The 23,304-nt window shown below is 37.1% G+C and overlaps 1 protein-coding gene across 6 annotated transcripts in view; it reads right to left on the reverse strand.

Moving 5' to 3' along the window:
* LOC133515584 (CUGBP Elav-like family member 6) overlaps positions 1-23,304 on the reverse strand; it is a 614,398-nt gene that overhangs the window by 431,827 nt on the left and 159,267 nt on the right. For 2 of the 6 annotated variants that reach the window (XM_061848163.1, XM_061848166.1), the window contains exons 1-2: positions 17,267-18,739; positions 14,008-14,067 (exon numbers count right to left, since the gene is read on the reverse strand). The exons of the other annotated variants lie outside the window; for them this stretch is intronic. In XM_061848163.1, the coding sequence (XP_061704147.1) occupies positions 14,008-14,067; positions 17,267-17,285 (79 nt within the window). In that variant the 5' untranslated portion in view covers positions 17,286-18,739. Of the gene's footprint in view, positions 1-14,007; positions 14,068-17,266; positions 18,740-23,304 lie in introns of those variants that run through there. 6 annotated transcript variants of the gene reach the window in all.

Genomic DNA, 23,304 nt, shown 5'->3' on the forward strand with positions numbered 1-23,304 from the left:
GCAAGCCGCTCTGTGGCCATACTAGTGTTAAGTTTTAGGCTTATGAAATTTATGTGTTAGTCTATAAGGTATTTTTAATATCGAAATCGATATTGCTGCTTGGACATTTAACATTAGCGGCAGCATTGCATGTCACGCTAATACTGTGGTAGTAATGCTGATGCAGTCTGAATCCGAACGGTACCTTTAGCGGTAGCACTGTTAAACAGCCTTGCCGAAAGTGTTTGTATTAAACCCAGTCAAAATGTTGCGGTCACCGTTCAACCAAAACTATGACTCGTATTTTAGCCATCGATGTATATTTAATATTGATGAATATGTGTAACGGTCGACGGTTTGTGGCGGTGCACGTTTGCTAAATAATTCACAAAATGTGTACAAACGTTAAAAATTCTTTTTCTACTCGTAGCAAAATTAAAATTTAGAATCTTTTTGAATTAAGATTTCGTATACCAAACTATAGTTGCGTACTTTTCATGTATGGGCTGCCAACTACAGCGTATCGAAATGAATATTATAGTTGACTATAACATAATAAAGTATAATAATAAACTATAAAAAAAAATTACCAATCACGAGTGCCGCCGCGCTCCCGTAGAAAAGACTGAACGGGTGACGAATAGTCGTGCGTTTATGTCTTTAGTATTACATTTGTGTCTACTGAGATACTTACCAATTTTCATTCAGGTTTCAGAGTTAGGAAAATATTAATTTAGGTGACTTGTAGAAAAAGTATTGTATACGATGGTGACATAATTTTATTAAGCTTTTCAATCCCGTACCTTACATAGGCAACTCAGCTTCTTAGTTTCGGCGTTGATCTCGCCGCTGTATATGTCAATTTCCTTGATAAAACGGGTGATGCATTACTGCCGCGTTTATGACGTTCAATCGCCGCCGCAGTAAAGACGCAACAATCAAGAATATTAACATTTTGATAATAATTTTGGCTACCATAAAAAAACTACAGCTAATACCAAAGCAAAAACCACATAGTTAAACCATAGAGGAACAATTTGACAGAGGCCGTGCCGCTGACGACCAGCTGTGACATTGCAATGGGGGACGGTTTCAATGTGTTCATGTCACGAATGTATACCTATGCGGATTGAGTACATTGTTTCTAGTTTGGTACGAACACCTTTCTAGGTCGGGCATAAGGTTCAATTTAGTATAGCAATAAAAGTGAGAGCGCCCTCTATTTTAGGTACAACTTAGGATTAATATCGTATTTTACGAAATATAACGTGATAACTGATTAACTTAGGTATGGACATTTATCCCGTCTCTTTTTTTCTTTCGATGGGTATAATTTTTGCAACATTCGAGCATGCATGCGGGCGTATTAAATTTTTTTCTTCAAACAATTAGCCACTGACGTCTCAATCCGACTGACGGCAGATTAGTGGATGTGGACATAGAGATAACTGCCAATGTGTGTGTGTGTACGCGTAAATACTAGAAAATTGGTGGATGATGGAATCCTAGTTGTGTTTTAGCGAAACTACGTCCTTAGTATTCTAGCTCCATGAGTTAAACGAGTGAACGTACGAGAACAAACGACGAAATGGAAATTAATTTATTAAATATTTTATTCGTTAGGTTATGTATATAGGCCAGAGGAGTTACATGCGCGTTGCCAACGCCAACGCGTTGCCTGGCAACCTTACTTACCGGCAGGAACACAACACTATGAGTAGGGTCTAGTGTTATTTGGCTGCGGTTTTCTGTAAGGTGGAGGTACTTCCCCAGTTGGGCTCTGCTCTAGATCTGGAATAAAATCCGCCGTGCTGTGCCCTACCACACAAAGCGAGATGGCATTCATAATGTCCATACCTCTCTTTTGGACGTAGTTTAAGGACGTACCCGGGTCCGAAAGTCCGGGTCCACTTTGGTAGAAAATGATGATTTCATCAAATCGTGATGCGAATATTATCATTGTAAATAATACTCAATACTTATTAGGTAAGTACCTAATTATATTACTATTATTTGGTTTGCAAACGAGCAGAAGAATCGCCTGATGGTAAGCAATTACCGGTGCCCATGGACACCTTGAAGACCAGAGGGCTTGCAAATGCATTGCCGGTATTTAAGATGAGAGTACGCTCTTTTCTTGAAGGTTTGAAGGTCGTATCGATCCACATTCCACAGTTTAGTTGTGCGAGGCAAGAAGTTTCTGGAGAAACGCACAGTTGAGGACTGCCAACCGTCTAAGAGATGAAAATGCGGAAAGAAGTGACAGGAATTAACAGACGTATCCTTATTTCAGTTATAGGATCTGGATAAAGATATGGGTCGGATTCATGTCCCATACTTACCTATAACTAGAATATGCCTGTACTTGTATCGATTTTTCTTTTTTTTTATATACTACGTCGGTGGCAAACAAGCATACGGCCTGCCTGATGGTAAGCAGTCTCCGTAGCCTATGTACACCTGCAACTCCAGAGGAGTTACATGCGCGTTGCCGACCCTAACCCCACCCCCCTCGTTGAGCTCTGGCAACCTTACTCACCGGCAGGAACACAACACTATGAGTAGGGTCAAGTGTTATTTGGCTGCGGTTTTCTGTAAGGTGGAGGTACTTCCCCAGTTGGGCTCTGCTCTAGATCTGGAATGACATCTGCTGTGCTGTGCCCTACCACACAAGGCGGATGACATTCACATTGCCCATACCTCTCTTTTGGACGTAGTTTAAGGACATACCCGGGTCCAAAACCGGGTCCGATGCAACATTATTGCTGCTGCGGCTATCCGAATGTCACTTTTAGGTATTTTCCCTGTACATTGCCATAATACTAAACACCACGGTCCCCTCCAACCATCCAAAGCTCTTCGACGAATATTTTAAAAGTCGCCATTTTCCGAGCTAGTTTAGGCATTTTGTAATAAATTGAAGGCATGTGATTGATGAGCAGCCGCGTGGACCATCAAATGAGATGCACAGATCACATACCAGATGGAGTACCATTAGATTAGCCTGTGGAGTGCATGTACAACAACCTACCAGCACATATTAAACATCTCGACACGTTTAACTCGTTTAAAAAGCACCTTGCTAAACACGTCATTTCAGACCAACCTATAACATAACACTGCAAAACGAGTTGAACGTGTATGTATATAATTGATTAAAACCTAATAAGATATGTATCTTTTTTATTGTTATGTTGCGACGACGAAAATAGATATAAATATGTATTTTCTAAATATGTTCCCATGTCATTGATGTATTATTTTTATGGGAATAAATGTCTTTAAACCTTAAACCTTGTAACGCAATACTCATGTAAAATAAGATTTTTGACAAAAAAAAATTTGATACAAGTTTTAATCGCTGTCTGTACTTTTCTTTCAATAGGCTACTAATAATCGTGGAGGCAATCCTAACAAACCTAAACACAATTAGGTTATGTTGTTTTATCACATTATTCCCATGGCCACTTCCTGTCTCTGAAGTGGGACTAATTTAGCAATATTTGACCCGCACAAATCGTAAATAGCAAGTTAGTAGTCACCACAGCACCATACATTTCAGCATTGGTGTTATTATTAAATTAAGTACGTAAATTAAGTAATAAATAATGTGTGTTTTTTTATGTTTCTTTTTGTACAAAAAAAGTGTATTAACTACTACTACTACTAAGTATGAAAGCGCAAACGGTTACGTATAATCTGGTAAATTGCAATAGCAATGAAAAAGCAGTTATAATTTGCATTGTAGGTAAAACCCGTGGCACGCGTCCGCTCCAGTTAACGTTGCTCATATTATTTTTCGTTTACCCGCTCACCCGCTCCTTGCAACCGCACCAGCTAGCGGACGCTCTAAAACGCCTTATAATGCGGACTCTACAAGACGCAGTCCAGGATGCAACGCTCTATACGAGCGTGTTGAAGCTTTTTCGTGTTTATTTTATAATACTCGCGTTCCTTGCCAGCTGTTGCGAGCTTTTATTGATGTGTACGGATTTTGCGATGGAAATTTTATGAAAGATTTTTAAAATATATCATGTAGTTATTAGCAACAACACACTTTAACCGGTCATCGGTAGGCATTCGGCCTGATTCGAAGAATGATTAAGACACGTTTAAGATCTTGGAAAGACCGATAACTAAACGACATGTCAAAATTGATGTTTATTTCGATTCCGCTGTGATCCCAATAAGATCTATCTACGATATTTCTAACGTTGAAGTGACAGTAATTGCCCGAATTGAGCTGCTTCTGTCAATTATACGACATACAAACGATATCTAAGTGAGAACTTATATAAACCAAAACTTATCGTTGTCGTATCTCATTCTTCGAATCGGGCCGATTGTCTTTGCATTAGGTAACGATTTATTAATCAAAAGTGTGGGAGACGACAACCTACGAGTCGCTTAATAATAACATGAACTTATGTAATTATTATTTATTTATTTAAACTTTATTGCACGTAAAATTCTAAGAACGATTGGCGGACTTAATGCCATAAGGCATTCTCTACCAACCAAACAACGGGTAAAAAGATACGTTTGCTAGGTTTTTAGTACTTATTATATTTATAATACTTTTCACATAGCATAGATACGGTGACATATGTCATCTCCGTACGATGTTTAACCTTAAAACGCATAGTCTCGCAAAATTGTGTTAAGATGACAACCTTCATCGTACCCATGCTGTTTGAAATATAAATACTAAAGACACCGTTTGGTACCTACATAGATATATTGCTTTTTCCTTCTCAAGATTCTCCAAATAAATAGCAACGCAAATATTTTGTTTGGCGTGGTCTATCGACGCTCCTAAATTAGCTACGGCATAGCCCGTAGCAGCGACCTCGTTTCGTTGGTAAAAAAATATTCGTAGACTTCTCGGACGTGATCATCAATGACTCGCGTGAGTTTTACGCGCACTAATTAACCCATTCAGCGCTAATGCCTCTACGAAGCATTTTCGTTACATACCGGGAAACTCATGTTATCTGCTACGAAGTAGCGCTACGACCGTAGTTCAGCGTTGAATGTGTTAAACATATGATCTTCAGGCCAATTCAAACGTATTGGCGTATTGGAATTTTAGTTATTCGATTTGATACTGATTTGTCAGCGTCAAAAGTGACGTTTTTGGTTAAAAAAATTTCAACGCTGTTCAAACGTTGACACATCAATATTATATCGGAAACAGATCGAATATGGCCTGCTTTTCATATAATTATCGAATACATTATAGATATCATGATATAAAGTTTATATCAATTTGATTTCATTTTGATGACTCGTGCCTAGTTTATGTACGCTCAGATGCAGAGAGAGATGACCCCCCTCCCCTGCATAAACTGATTGTATGCAGGGGGGTCACATCTCTCTGCAGCTGACTGTACACGAATGTTTAAGTACGAGAAGGATGCAATGCAATGTGTTAAAATGAGATCAATTGGAAAGTTCCAATGTCGCTCTAAAAGCGTTAAACATACTAGTTTCTTTATGAAGAAACTTATATTAATTTTCCGCGTGGCCATTTTGTTTTTGACGAACACATCGTCATAAAAAGGTTTTATTATACATTCTCCTATAGTATACCAAGTAAGTAAACAAACTTAACTTTGGTCACTTCTAAACCACTAAAATACTTTGAACACGCAATAAACACTAACCATTGTGTAAACAGGCCCAATGTATGGCCAGCCAAACTCATTTGCTTATAATAAATATCTGGGACATCGAGCTTTGCTGGGAAAACATATGAAAACTCAAAAATGCGCGTTCTTCCAGAAATAAGAACTAGCTACATCGATTTGTCGTTCCCGAAAACCCCAGTACAGCAAATTTCTTCGAAATCATTGGAGCCGTTTATTAAATCCCCGATATATATTATGTACAAGATCGTTTATCGTAGATATAATAAGAATTAATTTCGTTTGTACCAATCGTCAAGATCATATTAAATTAAAATCGGTTCGGATTAACGAATTGTTAAATCTGGTCCCTGATCAAGACGACGTAGAAATTGATTAAAACTTGAAACCCTCATTTCTTTGGTTCAATTTTTAAAAATATTTCCTTTATTCCCCAGCATTTTAGGAATGTTAATTTTGTTTCCAATTGGAAGGTTATCCCTTCAGTGGTTTAAGAAGGACGCAGACCAAAACGGCCTGGGTCCGGGCCGAGGCGTCCGACAATTAAATTCCTATAGAATTGACTGGATACTGCAAGTTGAACGAACACATTTTTCAAATTGTAAAGAAACAAGATGCGACATGCAGGTTCTGCAAAGGATTCAGAGGAGACTCCAATGCATATCCTCTGTTCCTGTGGACCACTAATGACAAAAAAGAAGTACCTACTTCTTGCAACCCTATGAGGTACAGAACATTACGGCCCAAAGAATCTGGAACTTCCTGGATTCAACGGGCATAAGTAATGAACTTTAAAGGGCTGTCACAATAGATCACTGATTGGTCTAAGTGGCACTCAAAGGCCCGCAACACCCACAATAATAATAATAATGATTACCTAGACTTGGCTCACGAGATAACCGCCATGTGGGATGTTGACTCGACGATCATTGTTCCGATAGTCGTGTCAGCGAACGGTCTCATAGCGAAGAGTCTCGACCAACACCTAGACAGACTCTCGCTGGGTGGCTGGATCAAGGGTCAGATGCAGAAGGCGGTAATCCTGGACACGGCGCGTATAGTACGTCGGTTCCTCTCTCTGCGGCCCTGACCACCGGCAGCTTGGGCCCCGTCCCGCTGTCGGCCGCACCCTAGGTTAGGTTTTTTGTAATGTGTTTATATGTTTTTGTATTGTTTTGTAAGTGTTTTTATATTTTACTTTTATATTCATATTGTAAAAAACCTAAACTAAGACCCAAAATAAATAAAGGATAATAATAATGAACTTGGCTCACGAGATAACCGCCATGTGGGATATTGATTCAACGATCATTGTCCCGATAGTCGTGTCAGCGAATGGTCTCATAGCGAAGAGTCACGACCAACACCTTGAGACACTCTCGCTAGGTGGTTGGATCAAGGGTCAGGTGCAGAAGCCACAGATCTTGGACACGGCGCAGATAGTCCGGCGGTTCCTCTCTCTGCGGCCCTGACCACCGGCAGCTTGGGCCCTGCCCCGCTGCTGGCGGCACCCTAGGTTAGGAGTTTTACAATGTGTTTGTGTTTTGTATTTTTATATTTTACTTTTATATCCATATTGTAAAAAAACTCAGTCTAAGAAGTAATAGAAATAAAGAAAATAATAATAAAACAATAATGCCTATAGAAAACATCACGTGATCATAGAAAACAAAGTGTCGGAAGCCTCATCCCGGACCCGGACTGGTTGTCAGCGGCATGAAATGTCCAATGTAAAGTAAACCGTAAATGGCTCAACGATTAAAGTCCGTGACTGTACCTATTGGCTGTATAATTTTATTATTTAGCCATCCACACGTCAAAACTTGCCAACACAAATCCTATTTTGATATGTAAAAATTAAGATTCAAAATAGAATGGAATGGGAGACCTTTTAATAGGCCTCTGGGCGACTATAGGTTATAATTAACAACTAACTAACTATTGTGGCGCAGTGATCCAAAGAGGGTCTTGGCCTCCAAAACGAGAGAACGCCACCTGTCCCGATCCTGTGCCACTTCCTGCCAGTTATCGGCTTTGAGTTGGCGCAGATCCGCCTGTACACTGTCGCTCCAGCGGTAACTGGGCCGACCCACTGGACGGCGACCAGCCGGTTGTCCTAATTAAGCTCTCTTAACACCTCGATCCTCACCCATCCTCAGTAAATGGCCGAACCAGCGAAGTCTGTGTCTGTGTGTGTCTGTATAGGTTATAATTAGGTATATATTTTTTATTTCTATTCGACTAATATTTAAAATAGCAGTCAACAATGCGTATTTCTAGTTTAAGGCCAGTTTCTTCGAGATTTCCGTTGCAGAATACCATTAAAACACGTATAAACAAGACAAAGATGTCTGCACAAAAGAGAGAACTCTTTAAAAAACGTTTTAAAGAACGTGCTCGGATTTATCCATATAATTAAAAAAGCATGGAATTGAATGCGATGCGCGCACATGCACACGTATACATGTGTATATATGTGTGTATGTGTGTGTAACTCATTTCCTTAACGACGCGAGGCGACATCCCAGTAATAAGAGATTTTATGTTGCGGTTCTGTGATTCCGAGCCGTGTTTTTGAAAAGATGGTTTTTTAAAAAGTTTTTTTAGATGCTCATTAAAATTTTATCTTGAATGGGATAATGAAGGGGATGTTTAATGTATTTAGTTACAGTTTAGGTGTGTTAGGCGTACGTGGGAATGTTTCAAAGTTAGTTCATTTATTTCTATGTAGGGTACTTTTATTTTGAGAGAGTTATGTTTCTCATATCGTTATTTACACCCATATCATTATATACCTCTATTGCGTCAAATTACGACCAGTATAAACTGTTTTGTTAGAATATCTATAATAATATTATTATTGCGTAATGATAATGTCGATATCGATCTCCTAATAGCATTCAAATAACGAAAATCTGTGAAAAACAAAAGAAGTTGATTTAACTTTATTTCAAGTATCAGTCAAGATGACGTTTTATTCGAAACAAAACATTAAAATACTCGCTTTCAGCTCGTTTTATAAACTCACTGCCCGATTCGAAGAATGATAAGGACACGTTTAAGATCTTAGAAAGACCGATAACTAAACGACATGTCAAAATTGATGTTTATTTCGATTCCGATAGATAGATCTTATTGGGATCACAGCCCAATAAGATCTATCTACGATATTTCTAACGTTAAAGTGACATTAATTGCCCGAATCGAGCTGCTTCTGTCAATTATACGACATACAAACGATATCTAAATGAGAACTTATCTAAACCAGAACTTCGTTATCGTATTTCATCCTTCGAATCGGGCTTCACACTCGTATTTTATAATGCCCTTCATTATGCAACAGTCGCATAAATTACTATTAAAGGAAAGTAATCATTTGTTACACACGCGTGTGGCTGTTTAATCGAAGAGACGCCCAGATAATTTAGGTAACCTAATACCTGCCAGAGTCTAATGTCACTCTGATCCGATTTATTTATGTACGAAGCATACTCGTACGTCGAAGTTATTTTTAGCCTGCGGCCCGTAATGACGGCTCATACTTTATTTACTGTACGATACACCTGGATCAGCATTCAACTTTTAAATCTGTTCAATTGACGACCTGTCTAGACAGTAGTCTCTGTCTGTGAAGCCGATAGTCCTAGATTCGAAACATGATAAGGGCATTTATTTGTACACTGAAATAGATGTAATTTGTGACCAAGACTTCTTATGGCTGCTGGATTCGATTGGGTGTCTTCAGCTTACGGGTAGTCTAAATCTGTCTAATGGTACTGTCGCACTGATCTGATGATGGAGCCGGAAGATATGAACTGGAACTTCATGATGGAACATCGTATCATAGCTGTGTTTGGATTTGTTAGAAAAGTCTTGTAATGAACGATCAGGTTTCAAGGTCTGATGATGAAGCCGGAAGATAGGCACTGGCATTCCATGATGGAATATCGTATCATAATCATTTTTTGGTCTTTACGTGCATTTATAAAAGCGTGTTTTTCTAGTGTTTTTTAAACTATTAATTTATTACAAAATAGAAAAAGAAAAAAATATTGGAATACCGTTCCATACATATAGAATATGTTGTGTGTGTCGCATCAAAACAAAAGGGCTCTGGCTCAGTATTACGCTTCACCCTATGGGAGAGGCTGATATTCTGCCAGGACCAGATCACGTCAACCAAGATACAGAGTAAAAGATGTGATATTCAAAGTTGGTACTTACCTAAACCTTGTTTGTAAAACTAGTGACATAATTACCATTAAGAGTGTGTACTTACATAGTTATGATGTTGAATTGTAAATGTAATTAGCATGCTTAAGTAATACAGTACCTGGGCGACCGAGCTTTGCTCGGTTATAACTATTTATTGTAATATGGTGGTCTATAGGTGATAATCTTAACTACATTTTTTTACTAAATTAAACTTGTCTAAAACAATAAAAATTAAAAAATTATATATAAACTTGAACATATAAAAAAAAAACAAAAGTTAGTCACCGGGCGAGATTCGAACCCGCAACACTCGTTTAGCAGTCCGCGTCTTAACCCGCTGGACCAGACGGACAGTGGGCGGCAAAACGAAATTAGCGACCATATTGTGCGTCGAAAGAAAAACGCATGAAAACTCGAAAACACGCGTTTTCCCAATCATAAGACTAATCTAGATCGATTGTTTACCCCCAAAAACCCCCATATACCAAATTTCAGCAAAATCGTTAGAGCCGTTTCCGAGATCCCGGAAATATATATATATATATATATATATATATATATATATATATATATATATATATATATATATATATATATATATATATACAAGAATTGCTCGTTTAAAGGTATAAGATAATGTCAGGTAATATAATAATAATAATAATATGGTTTCAGCGAATGGTCTCATAGCGAAGAGTCTCGACCAACACCTTGAGAGACTCTCGCTAGGTGGTTGGATCAAGGGTCAGATGCAGAAGGCGGTGATCTTGGACACGGCGCGGATAGTCCGCCGGTTCCTCTCTCTGCAGCCCTGACCACCGGCAGCTTGGGCCCTGCCCCGCTGCTGGCGGCACCCTAGGTTAGGTTTTTTATAATGTGTTTATATATATTTTGTATTGTTTTGTAAGTGTTTTTATATTTTACTTTTATATTCATATTATAAATAACCTAGCCTAAGACCAAAAATAAATAAAGGAAATAATAATATAATAATGTAATATTTTATACGTAATTAATTACTAAGACCAAATAAAATAAAAAAATGTATACTACGTCGGTGGCAAACAAGCATACGGCCCGCCTGATGGTAAGCAGTCTCCGTAGCATATAAACGCCTGCAACTCCAGAGGAGTTACATGCGCGTTGCCGACCCTAAACCCGCCCCCCCTCGTTGAGCTCTGGCAACCTTACTCACCCGCAGGAACACAACACTATGAGTAGGATCTAGTGTTATTTGGCTGCTGTTTTCTGTAAGGTGGAGGTACTTCCCCAGTTGGGCTCTGCTCTAGATCTGGAATGACATCCACTGGCTGTGCCCTACCACACGAAGCGAGATGACATTCACAATGCCCATACCTCTCTTAATAATATTAGTACTCCTAATAATATTAGTAAAAAGTAAATTCGGTAATCAGCAACCAGGTAACCATCAATAAGTAAGTAGGTCCCAATGTGAAAGCCACGCTTGTCACAATGGCCATACGTACCCGTAGTGACCTCACCCGTATTGAATTACTATGGTAGCTTTATTAAGATCTTTGAACCATGGTTTTTACATGAAATAAATGAAATGAAATAATTTTTACTTATGTGTAAAATTTAATCATGTATTGAAGTAATATTTATGACGCAATAGTACATTACGATACAAGTGCGAAAAATAGGAAATTCGAAACGAGTGGCGATAAATTAAAACACGACCGAAGGGAGTGTTTTAAATCGACACGAGTTGCGAATTACCTATTTTTCGCACTTGTAACGTACAACGTTTTTTTTATAGTACATATGGCCCTTTAAATGTTCGACACAGTAACGTAATATGCTAATTTTCGCACTAGTGCGGTAAAGTAGCACCATATGTACTGTAAAATAGTTTTATAATACAACATAAACAACGTAACAGCACTATTTCGCGTGACAATAAATCATCGCTTAGAAATAAAAACTCGAATATGGAAAAACGCAGCAAAGCATTCACGCTATTAATATTTATATTTTTCTTGATGTAAATTTAATATGAAACTCTTTTTATAGTAGTTAAACATTTCAGTAGTTATAGAAAGCCTCGACACATTTGTACTATAAAATAAAACACTTTTTTCATACAGAATAAATAATTACCAACGTAAGGTTCAAACACGTAAGGAGTCTGACAAATATAAAACATCAAATTATTTATACAGCTACAATTGTCATATTAAATGTACAGTCAGCGTCAAATACTTCGTAGCAGTCAAAGTGGCCAAATAGTTCGGTACACCATACTAAATATATGGTGTACACAATAGTTCGGTACACCATATATTTAGTATGGTGTACCGAACTATTTGGCCACTTTGACTGCTACGAAGTATTTGACGCTGACTGTACCTTACGTCACCCGGCCCACAAAATCGAGCTGCAATCACCTTAGCGTATCGTAGCGCATCGTAGTGATCGCTATATAATAATAATAATAATTCAGCCTATATACGTCCCACTGCTGGGCACAGGCCTCCTCTCATGAGCGAGAGGGCTCGGGCTATAGTCCCCACGCTAGCCCAATGCGGATTCGGGACTTCACATACACCTTTGAATTTCTTCGCAGATGTATGCAGGTTTCCTCACGATGTTTTCCTTCATCGAAAAGAAGAAGATCGGTGAAGGATCACTATATATCACTTCCAAATTAGTGCTACAGTGACAGTTGCGTTTCGTTCGCTACGAATCGTTAGCAATTGGCACGTTGGCTACGCGGGTTGTAGTGTTGACGCCACAGACAAACGCATCATACGTGCCACATTACACAGTCTGCTTAAATAAATAACCCTGGATTTTAGCTCTGCCAAACGGCCCGATTCGAGGAATAGGATACGATAACGATAAGTTCTAGTTTAGATAAGTTCTCATTTAAATATCGTTTGTATGTCGTATAATTAACAGAAGCAGCTGAATTCGGGCAACCAACGTAACTTTGACGTTAGAAATATCGTAGGTATATCTCATTGGGATCACATCGGAATCGAAATAAACGTCAATGTTGACATGTCGTTTCGTTATCGATCTTTTATATATTTTTCAAGATCTAAAATGTGTCTTAATCAGTCTTCGAATCGGACCGAAAGTCATGCTTAACCAACCCGATGTCTGACAGCGAGTTGTACATCCGCTAGTAAACCCCAACATAGTTCATAAAGTTTCATGTTCATATCATACGCGTCATTTCATCATACTAGATTACAATTAAAGGTATACCAATCGCTTGCAGTGTTTGGACATCCTACTATAATCACCAGAGCCCGTACATTTCATGCCGTTGACAGAAAAATGACGTCACGCTATATAGAGTTGATTCCAATTAGTATTTTCGTAATAATTAATCATTTGTCAACCTCTTTAGGTAACTGATACATATACTTGACAATCAGTATAGAAACGTCTAACTGACTTTCATTTTATTGTCACACAAATAAATAATAGATTATTAATTTATGAAATAATACATATTTTTGGTTTTTAACAGCGTAACAAGCTTTTATTCACGTAACAAATATTTATTATGATACCCATCAATAAGTAAGTTATCTAAATTTGTAGCGATAATAAAAAAAAACGCCAATTATAACTTTGCTCCTTTCGGTGTCGAGACCCTCGGTCCGTGGGGCCCGGGAGCTCAGAGCATTTTTAATGATTTGGCCAACCGGCTGGTTGACGTTACAGGGGACAAAAGAGCTGGCAGCTTCCTCGCTCAACGAATAAGCGTTGCGATTCAGCGAGGAAATGCTGCCAGTATCTTTGGCACTATGCCCCAGGGGCCCTCTTCAGATATAGATTTTTAGTTTTTAATTAGTTTAAGTTTGTATTGTACTTTTATTCACATTTTATTATCGTTATTGCTAAATTGTGTTATTTAAATATATACCTTAATTTGTAGTAACTCTTTGTATGTTAAATTACATCATTTTTGCGTCAACGGCATGAAAAGTACGGGCCCTGGTAATCACCATGTAGTTATACGTAGGTGGTGAACACATCATAAAGAAAAATACGTTCTAGCGATAACTAACATTATAATAAAAGTAGTTACGTAGGCAAAATAATAAACTTATGTAGCACCAAAGTTCGTAGCTATTATGTTCATGTATACACTATACTATGTACATACATGTATAACAAGATAACGTACCTGATACAGGGGATTTGTACAGACTGACGAGTGGTTCCGACATCAGGGGGCCGCTGAGCTCTGCGAAGGAATATCACCCTTATTCGCGAATTAAATGTATTCAAATATGCCGTTTTTACGATGGAGGTGTCGGTGAAAACATTCGCTATGTTTGTTTTTTGTGTATTTTTTACGTTTTGTATTAAGGTATTAATCGGTTTTAAACATTACATATAGATATGGCAGCGAAATTTTATTTTATTTCGTTTAAATTTTAATTATTATGGTTCTATTTATTGAGCTTAACGCAGCAAAATCTGTTACTAAGCTTTAAGATTGCTTACGGGCCAATTCGAAGTTTAGTTTTTCGATCTCTTTCCGATGATAGTAATAGTAAATGTCAAAAGTGTAGTTTCTCAACCAAAACCGTCACTTTTGACACTGGCAAATCAGTAACACATCGGAAACAGATCGAATAACTAAAATTTGAATTGACCTGTTAGTTCATTCAGAATGTATAATGGATAAGACAACGCGTCAAAATGTCTACTATGCTGTAATCATTTTACAAAAACATATATGTTGCTATAGAACACATATATATATATATATATATATATATACTAGCACATATTAGTGATATATTTCAACTCATAAAACTATCAGATATTACAGATATTATGTGGGTATATTAATACTTATATTTAGCTATACATTATATAAGTAATTGTCAAATACCCATAACACAATCCTTATTAAGCTTACCAAGGGATTACATCGATTTGTGTAAGAATGTCCTTTAATATTTATTTAACTATCAAAGGGTGGCAGGTAGTTTTTGTACGAACTTGTATCCACTACTATAGAAATTGAATTTATTTAGAAACAACGCGCCAAAAGTATCTGATATTCCGTATAGCTTTTCCAAATGTAGAAAATTTTCTAAAATTCACGTTCAAAAATATATATTTTACAGTTTGTTGTTCTATATTAAAGACATCACTTTTTGTTAAGCTGTTACTTATGAAGCGTTATTTGATCCGCTACTTTTGATGCTGACTGTACCTACATCAGTCTAATCATTTGCCCAATAATCAATCAATATGTAGGACACTCGTGTTAACTAACTTGCTTGATTAATTAACATCAATGATCGGATTATTCTACCTATAGGTCATTGCTCTCATGATCTCTCGTATGATTAAGCTGGCTCATAGATTTAAGTTAAAAATACTACCCTAAAGATTATAGTGGATTGTTACCCTATTAAATAAATTTAATTGTGCTTTGATTAATGATATTTATAAATATTTGGAGACAATTTTACACATATTGACCTATCTTTAATACAATTTATAAGTAGGTGACACAATACACATTTAAATAGATACATTTATCTATTTTAATGTGTATTGTGTCACCTACTTATATATCCATACATACATACAATATATAGGTTACACAAAACAAAATGTATAACTTGGATACTTTTAAATAAAGAATCATAGAAAGAGTTTATGTTTTAGTTTTTTATTTCAAAAATGGACTTGAGTATTATTTCAATATTGACTTCGCGTATCGATTTGAATCTAAAACACTTTTAAAAGTTAATGCTGCAGACTCCGAGCTAAAGATTTTCTAACACTCAGTAACTCTTGTTATAAACTCACATGCACACTGTGCGATAAATAGCAAAAAACGATCAAAATGAAATAATTTCCAAGTTTCTTGGCAGTCCCCGGCAGACGTACTCGACAACTATTAGCGGAGTCACTTGCGAGAAATAATCGCGTAAAGAGTTGCCGAAATATCGCTGTACATTTTTGTATTGGCATTGCGCCTAGCCGGCACTGAGATTTGTTATTACTGCACTAGGGAGAATTTTATATACACTCAAACTCTGGAAAAGATTAAGTGCTCCGTGAACTATTTACTGGTTAATAACCGAGCGTTTCTCAATACTTGAATCACGACCATTTTTACACAATATTACTTATATTTTTACACTGTAAACTGTCTGTGTTGCTGTGTATGTACATTGGTGGTGGTACATCGTATGATCCGACGGAAGCGCATTATGTAGGTTCTAAAAATGTTCACTTTAAAATCGCTATTGTAAATTTTCAACCTCTCAAATTTCCAACTGAAACTTTTAATTCTTAATATTATGCAGTATATCCCACAGTATTTTAATCAATTCACGTGGCACAACTAAAATTTCTCTAGTTAATGTCCTGGTTTATTTCCATAGCAAAAATGATATAATTCTTTTATTTTGTATTTCATGTGTTACATACAGAAACAGGATTTCAAAATAAAGAGACATGTTAATTAAAACAGCATTTTCCCGGTTTTAGTAACATAAAACGCAAACGGCAAGATAAACGCCTAAAGGAATCTCCGCCAGTCAGCGCCTGTCGGACAGAAACAATTCCAAGGTATTTTTAAATTGAAATAGCTTTTTACTTGGTACTTTCTTGTATCTCGAATAATTCACGTGGCTTGGTTCTGATGTTATTAAAAAATTGCTTTAAAATATTTTGAGCGCTAACATTTTGACATTTTAAAATGAAACGGATAGGAATTCTTCAAGTCGACAAAACTACAGGAAATAGTGATTATTATTTTAATGTAATGAACATTTGATTCTAGATGTTAAAAAGAATACTAGGAATAACATTCCTCTATAAATGCGCTTCTTCTTCTTCAGAAATATTTTCTTTGCGCACTATTGTATTTGGTAGCTTTATAATAACGAAACGTATATTTTACCACTTTGTTATTCTTATTTTAAAATTATTTTACCTCGATCTTGTTTATTTTATGTCAATTAAGGCTCACACCCAAAAAGGTTAAATTAAGGATGAAAGTTTAGTTTGACGACAGTTTTAACCTAGTGACCTTGGCTACAAAACTGCGGGTTTTGAGATCAAATTCCGCGTAGAATATTTAATTGTATGATACTTATGATACATAGTCACATTTTGTTACTTTATGGTACGTAAACAAGTTAACACAAAAATAATAAACAAAGTAATAAATGTAAGTGTATTTGATAAATTTTTTTGCATTTTTATATACATTATATAAATATATAGCGTCGTATGAATTCCTACAGCATAAGCTAGTACTAGCCTTACGTGGGACTTATTCAATTTGAATAAAATCTACCATCTAGTTTTTTTTTTGAAAAAATTTTTTTACTAAATATTATTTTAAGTTATTGTCCACTTTTCAACTCTAACACCTCCACCGTGCAAGCGAAAGTAATCATTCTCACCTCTACAAATGAGCGACATTTAGACACAGTCACTTAACCTTAAGTAAATACTGGATACGTATTCTTCACTTACACCTAGTTATACTAGCGCAACTATACACATTAAGCTGTATTTAGAATTTCGCAATAATTAACTATATATCACTAATTACAGGCGAGAAGGCTATAAGAAAAACTTTGTACTGCAAGCGCTATCACTTTATGGCACTAAAAAGACACTTTTAAATGTTCACTTTAAATTATAGACATCAAAATTGGAACAAAACACACCGATTATGTTATTTTCGTCATAAAGTGTATGTCATAGTCGTTATTTGTTTACGTTCGTCGCGGGGCGACGCGCGCGACTGGTCGCCGGTTGGCAGAGGACTGAGGTGACGTGACAACACAGTACAGCCTCGCGGCGGCGCCTGCGCGCTGCGGGCACAGCAGGCACGTGGAGACGTGACAACATACCCGGCAAACAGCCTGACCAACTTGAGTATGTACAGCCAAAGTATTATAAGGTACGGTATCCTTAAGAGAAATGAAGGCGAAAACATGAGACCACTACTCCATACAAACGTAGTCCCCAATTTTCTGGATATTAATATTATAGAAAATATTTTTACGCCCTTTGATGTGTATTAACCACTGCTATGCCCCGAATTTGTTTAAACCTAACTCTTACGATAATCGAAGAAGTTTTTGGCATTTTTTTTTTTGTATAAGCTTTTAGCCTGTACTTTTCATTCCACAGGCAACAAATACTCATCGAGGGAATTCTAACAAACACATAGATCCCACTGCCACCTCCTGTCTCCATCATCAGTTCAGCTCCATGTCATCATAATATGGCATTGTCATCCGATTAATACATGTACGCAAAATTTCAGCTCAATCGGAAATCGGGAGTGGGTCAAATTTAGCTTTCAAGATTTACCCCGCGCAAACATAAATACTAACAAGGCAAGTTAAATAAAAGCTTGTAATCAAGAAATAGAAGGGGCATGTCTATTGTTAACATACTTCAAATTCTTTAAAAATGTTTTACATTATGTCAAAATCCAGGGAAGAAATGGGGATTACTTTTGTATGGATCGGTCGTCCACTATCCCTTTCCATCATAAATCATTCCAAAAGAAAAATAAAACAACATCAAACGAAGTTTATTCAAAAGGACATTTTTAGTCGGCTTGCGTGTTGATTGGCCGCTTGAATGACGGAGTGACGTAATCATAATGACGCAACGTCGCAATTGAAATCTGCGACGCAAAACATTGCGAATACGTAACACTTGTGTTTTGTGAGTGGGTATCGCGCGGATATGGCTCAGATTGCGAAAGGATCCCGACGGGGTTTGTGGCTTTGGATGCAAATTATAACACACGAGTTGTAGAACAAAAACAAGTCGAATTAAGGATATTAAAAAACCCGGCTGCTTTGCAAGCAATTTTAACACATTCACGGCCCGATTCGAACTTTAAGATACGTTTACGTCAAATATCTAGACCTAATATTTGACGTAGACGTATACGAGATGAATCGGATATGTCAGTGTCAAAAGTGACATTTCTTCAAACAAAAACGTCATCTTTAAGTTCAAATCTGTGGGACTTAAGTCAATTTGTGTAATAATGTCCTATAATATTATTATATATTATAAATCTCCCATCACTGGAATTCTTCTTAAACACATAAAATAATATAAAACTTTAACGGCTCTACATTTTCTAGTAAAATCATCTTATCTTATGTCTATTGTCCATTTCTTATCTCTCCTTATGTTGGTTACCTTTCCCGCTCTTTTTCTAATAAACTGTACATGTCCTGTGTTGTCTGTGATGTCCATAACAATAAATGTTTTTTGTTTTAGGTACCTACCATAAGTCCTTTTACCAAACCAAAATTTATCATACACCGAACATGCTTATCGTGCGTGGTACGTCTTAAAACGTCGTCATTGGCAAAATCCCTCCTGCCAAAACACAAGAGGGGAAAGCCAGGAAAAAAAAAAAAGAGTCAATTCGGGCCGTCAGTGTTAGTCACGACAGATCGTTTCGTCATACGGCTACGCCGTAGAGCTACGGCAGTAAGCATCGAATGAATTTCGACGATCTTGCTTTTGCGTAATTTGCTTGACAGGCGTATTCGAATTTTAGTTATTTGATCTGTTTAAGATATGATACTGATCTGTTACGCAGCGTCTTACGTGAGCGATGACTCGCGAATGCGACGCGGTGCGGCGCGGCGCGGCGGCCCAACGGCATTCGCGTTCACAACGAGATCGCCTACGTAGGACACTTCCATAGGTATCAAAGGCTTGAATTCACCCGCGCCGCGCCCCGTCGCGCCCCTTTGCGTTCGCGAGTTATTCACTCACGTAAGACACTGCGTTAATGTCAAAAGTGGCGTTTTCGGTTAAAGAACGGGTCTTGTTCGAAACAACAAGGTAAATAATAAAGGTAAGTACCCCAATAAAGTCCCGTTTTAAATACTTCACTAGGAACCATATCTAATTATTTTATTAATATATTTTTATTTGTGTTATTTCAAGTAGAAACTCCTCTTTTTTTGATCCTGTTACCCCCTACTGGCATGTGGGGTGTAGGGGATGGGGTTCAAGTAGAAACACTACTATACAAATTACAATCTGAAATAGATGTCATACTTATGCGAAATAAAAAGTGACCAAGGCTTCCAGAGACTGGAATTCTACGTGGAAACTTACGTTGGAGATACAAATCAAGGTCTTTTTGCTGTTAAGTGTTTTGTACTCATATATATGTAGGTGAGGTTGGGGACACTTAAGACATATCTTGTTTAACGACACCGGCACGGGCTCGTTACGGACCCGGCACGTCGTAACGTAAATCATCCCTTTTACGTTTCGTCCATTGACGATGGTTGTAAAGGTGAATCTTCGAAAAAATGACACTTGACGATCGGGCGCGATCGGCTTTCGGGATGCTTACGGCCCGATTCGAACAATGCTTATAAGATCAATAGTGACGTTTTTGGTAGTAGAAATGTCACTTTAGACACTGACATAAGGGACCGTGCGCGTTGGAGGGTCTGCCATCTTGTGGCCTGAATCGGAACCATAAACATGCATATTTACACGTCACGTGTTTTCATGTGCATAGTAGGTTCTGCCATCTTGTGGGCTACATCGGAACAAAAAATATCACATTTACGCCTCGCGCCAAAAATCTGACGGCTCCTGTGCTGCCTCCTACAGTTCATGCACGCTCCCTATCGGTGTGACATCTTATAAGGATTGTTCGAATTGGGGAGTTAGTAATATGTATGAAAGAGAAATCATAAAGGTAGTATTTCAATTGTAACAGCATTACAGTACGGCATTGACTGCATTGCTGCAAGTAATGTAAATAATCCGATCCGAACGCCATTTTTTAATTATTTATTTAGAAACCAAAGTCATGTAAATATATCATAAATGCAATACAAAAGATGTACCGCAACAAAAAAAAAAAACAAGAAAAGACCTCAACTAAGAACTTAAATGAATAACTACCTTATAGAAAACCCCAGCCAAATAACACTAGACCCTACTCATAGTGTTGTGTTCTTGCCGGTGAGTAAGGTTGCCAGAGCTCAACGAGGGGTGGGAGGGGGTTAGGGTCGGCAACGCGCATGTAACTCCTCTGGAGTTGCAGGCGTACATAGGCTACGGATACTGCTTACCATCAAGCGGGCCGTATGCTTGTTTGCCACCGACGTAGTATAAAAAAATAAAATAAAATAAAAAAGTAAAATTATAGCTACCTAATGCATATTTATATCCGATATAAAAATAACTGATATCTGTACTTAGGTATTAAAACAACTTACGATTAACTATATTCATAGCTTGAATAAAATGATCTTCTTGCAACATTGCAGTCGGGAACAATGCTGCACTGTTATGCCGTTACAGTGATAGTGACCCTGCTTATGAAGCCGATGGTCCCGGGTTCAAATCCTGGTAAGGGCATTTATTCGTGTGATGGACATGGATATTTGTTCCTGACTCATGGGTGTTTTCTATGTATTTAAGTATTTATAAATATTTATATATTATATATATCGTTGTCTAAGTACTCTCAACACAAGCCTTATTGAGCTTACTGTGGGACTTAGTCAATTTGTGTAATAATGTCCTATAATATTTATTTATTAATACATTTCCTATTATTTTTGATAAAACCCAGTGAGATAAAAATGTACAAATAAAGCTTCATATGGCGCTGACTTTACATCGTATTAAGAATTTTATGCAACGTTGTATAAGTAGGTCAAAAAATGCTCGTGGCGTATTCCTTTACAATGTTCGCCTACGCCTTCGGCTCCGGCTCACATTGTAACTCGCGCCACTCGCCTTTTTTGACCCTTCTTATACAACTGTTGCATAAAATACTATAAAAAGAAGACGTTCGGATGCAGTTGCAACTGCAGTTGACATCTAAACGTCACTTTTATAATTGTTACTTAAAAATACTTTTGTACATCTAGATGTCAGAAGGTATTTACGTGTTTATACTCGCAGTGAGTTGAACCTACACTGCATCCTAGACATCTTTTACAAGCGCGGGCGAGCCAGACATTCTTAATCAGCCCTTCTTTTTGCTCGCTAACTAATTTACAGCGTTAAGTTTTTTTATCCTGCGCAAAATTTATGCTCCATAATTTACACATATTTTATGGTTCATTTAATATTATTTTAATCATAGATATTACCGTAGTTTTTTAATTATAATCTGTGCAAACAATTATAGTCCAACTTCTGTTTTTAAAGCGGAACACATAGAACACTGGTTATCTTTATTCGCGTAAGTAATCCTATACAGGCTTATAAACATCACTATTTAATTCATATATTACCATATAACTACTTACATAGTTAATAGCAATCAATCGTTGTCTACAAAACACAGTAAAACTTTATTTGTAATGTCATTTATTGTCGCAAAAAGTAAATAAATAGTACATACAGCAAGCAGCAGCAAACATTATTGACTAATCGTTTTGACTGAGCAACTTGATTCGACTAAAACAAGCAACCACTCTATAAGCATTAATTACAGCACAGTAGCAATAAGTATACAGCTTTTAAGAACTATGATAATATACCATATAGAACTATTGTTTACATTCAAACTCTTAAGTGCGACAATGGGCTCGGGACTCAGCTTTTGCCGCGAGTCTGGTGACTGCACAGCGCTGTTTTTCAGCCCGTACCTATCTCTTTGCTTATATCGGTTTAAAGATTCTTTATTCTCATAAGAATTTGTACAATTCACTTAAAATGAGAACTTAAAATATATTCATTTTATTTACATATTTCATGTCACAAAAGGAGCGACAGACACTGATTGCAATTTACAATAAGCACTTGTTATTATTTTGCCGGTAAGTATGTTTAAGTAAGTATTTGTATTAGGGGGTAGGTAAGTGAACAAACAGTGCGCGAAGATCGCTGACGAGGAAACAGAATAAAAACTAAAACTTATAGATTCGTCATGTCCGTCTGTCTGTCCGATTATGTCACAGCCACTTTTTTCCGAAACTATAAGAGCTATACTATTCAAACTTGGTAAGTAGATGTATTCTATGAACCGCATTAAGATGTTTACACAAAAATAGAAAAAAAGCAATAAATTTTGGGGGTTCCCCATACTTAGAACTGAAACTCAAAAAATCTTTTTTAGTCAGACCCATACGTGTGGGGTATCTATGGATAGGTCTTCAAAAATGATATTTAGGTTTCTAATATCATTTTTTTTCTAAACTGAATAGTTTGCGCGAGAGGCACTTCCAAAGTGAAAAAAAGTGTGTCCCCCCCCTGTAACTTCTAAAATAACAGAATGAAAAATCTAAAAAAAATATATGATATACATTACCATGCAAACTTCCACCGAAAATTGGTTTGAACCAGATCTAGTCAGTAGTTTTTTTAATACGTCATAAATGGTACGGAACCCTTCATGGGCGAGTCCGACTCGCACTTGGCTGCTTTTTTATTTTAATTTTGTGACAACTTTTGAAAATAATACTCC

This window comes from Cydia pomonella, chromosome 2, assembly GCF_033807575.1.
Source record: "Cydia pomonella isolate Wapato2018A chromosome 2, ilCydPomo1, whole genome shotgun sequence".
NCBI lineage: Eukaryota > Metazoa > Arthropoda > Insecta > Lepidoptera > Tortricidae > Cydia > Cydia pomonella.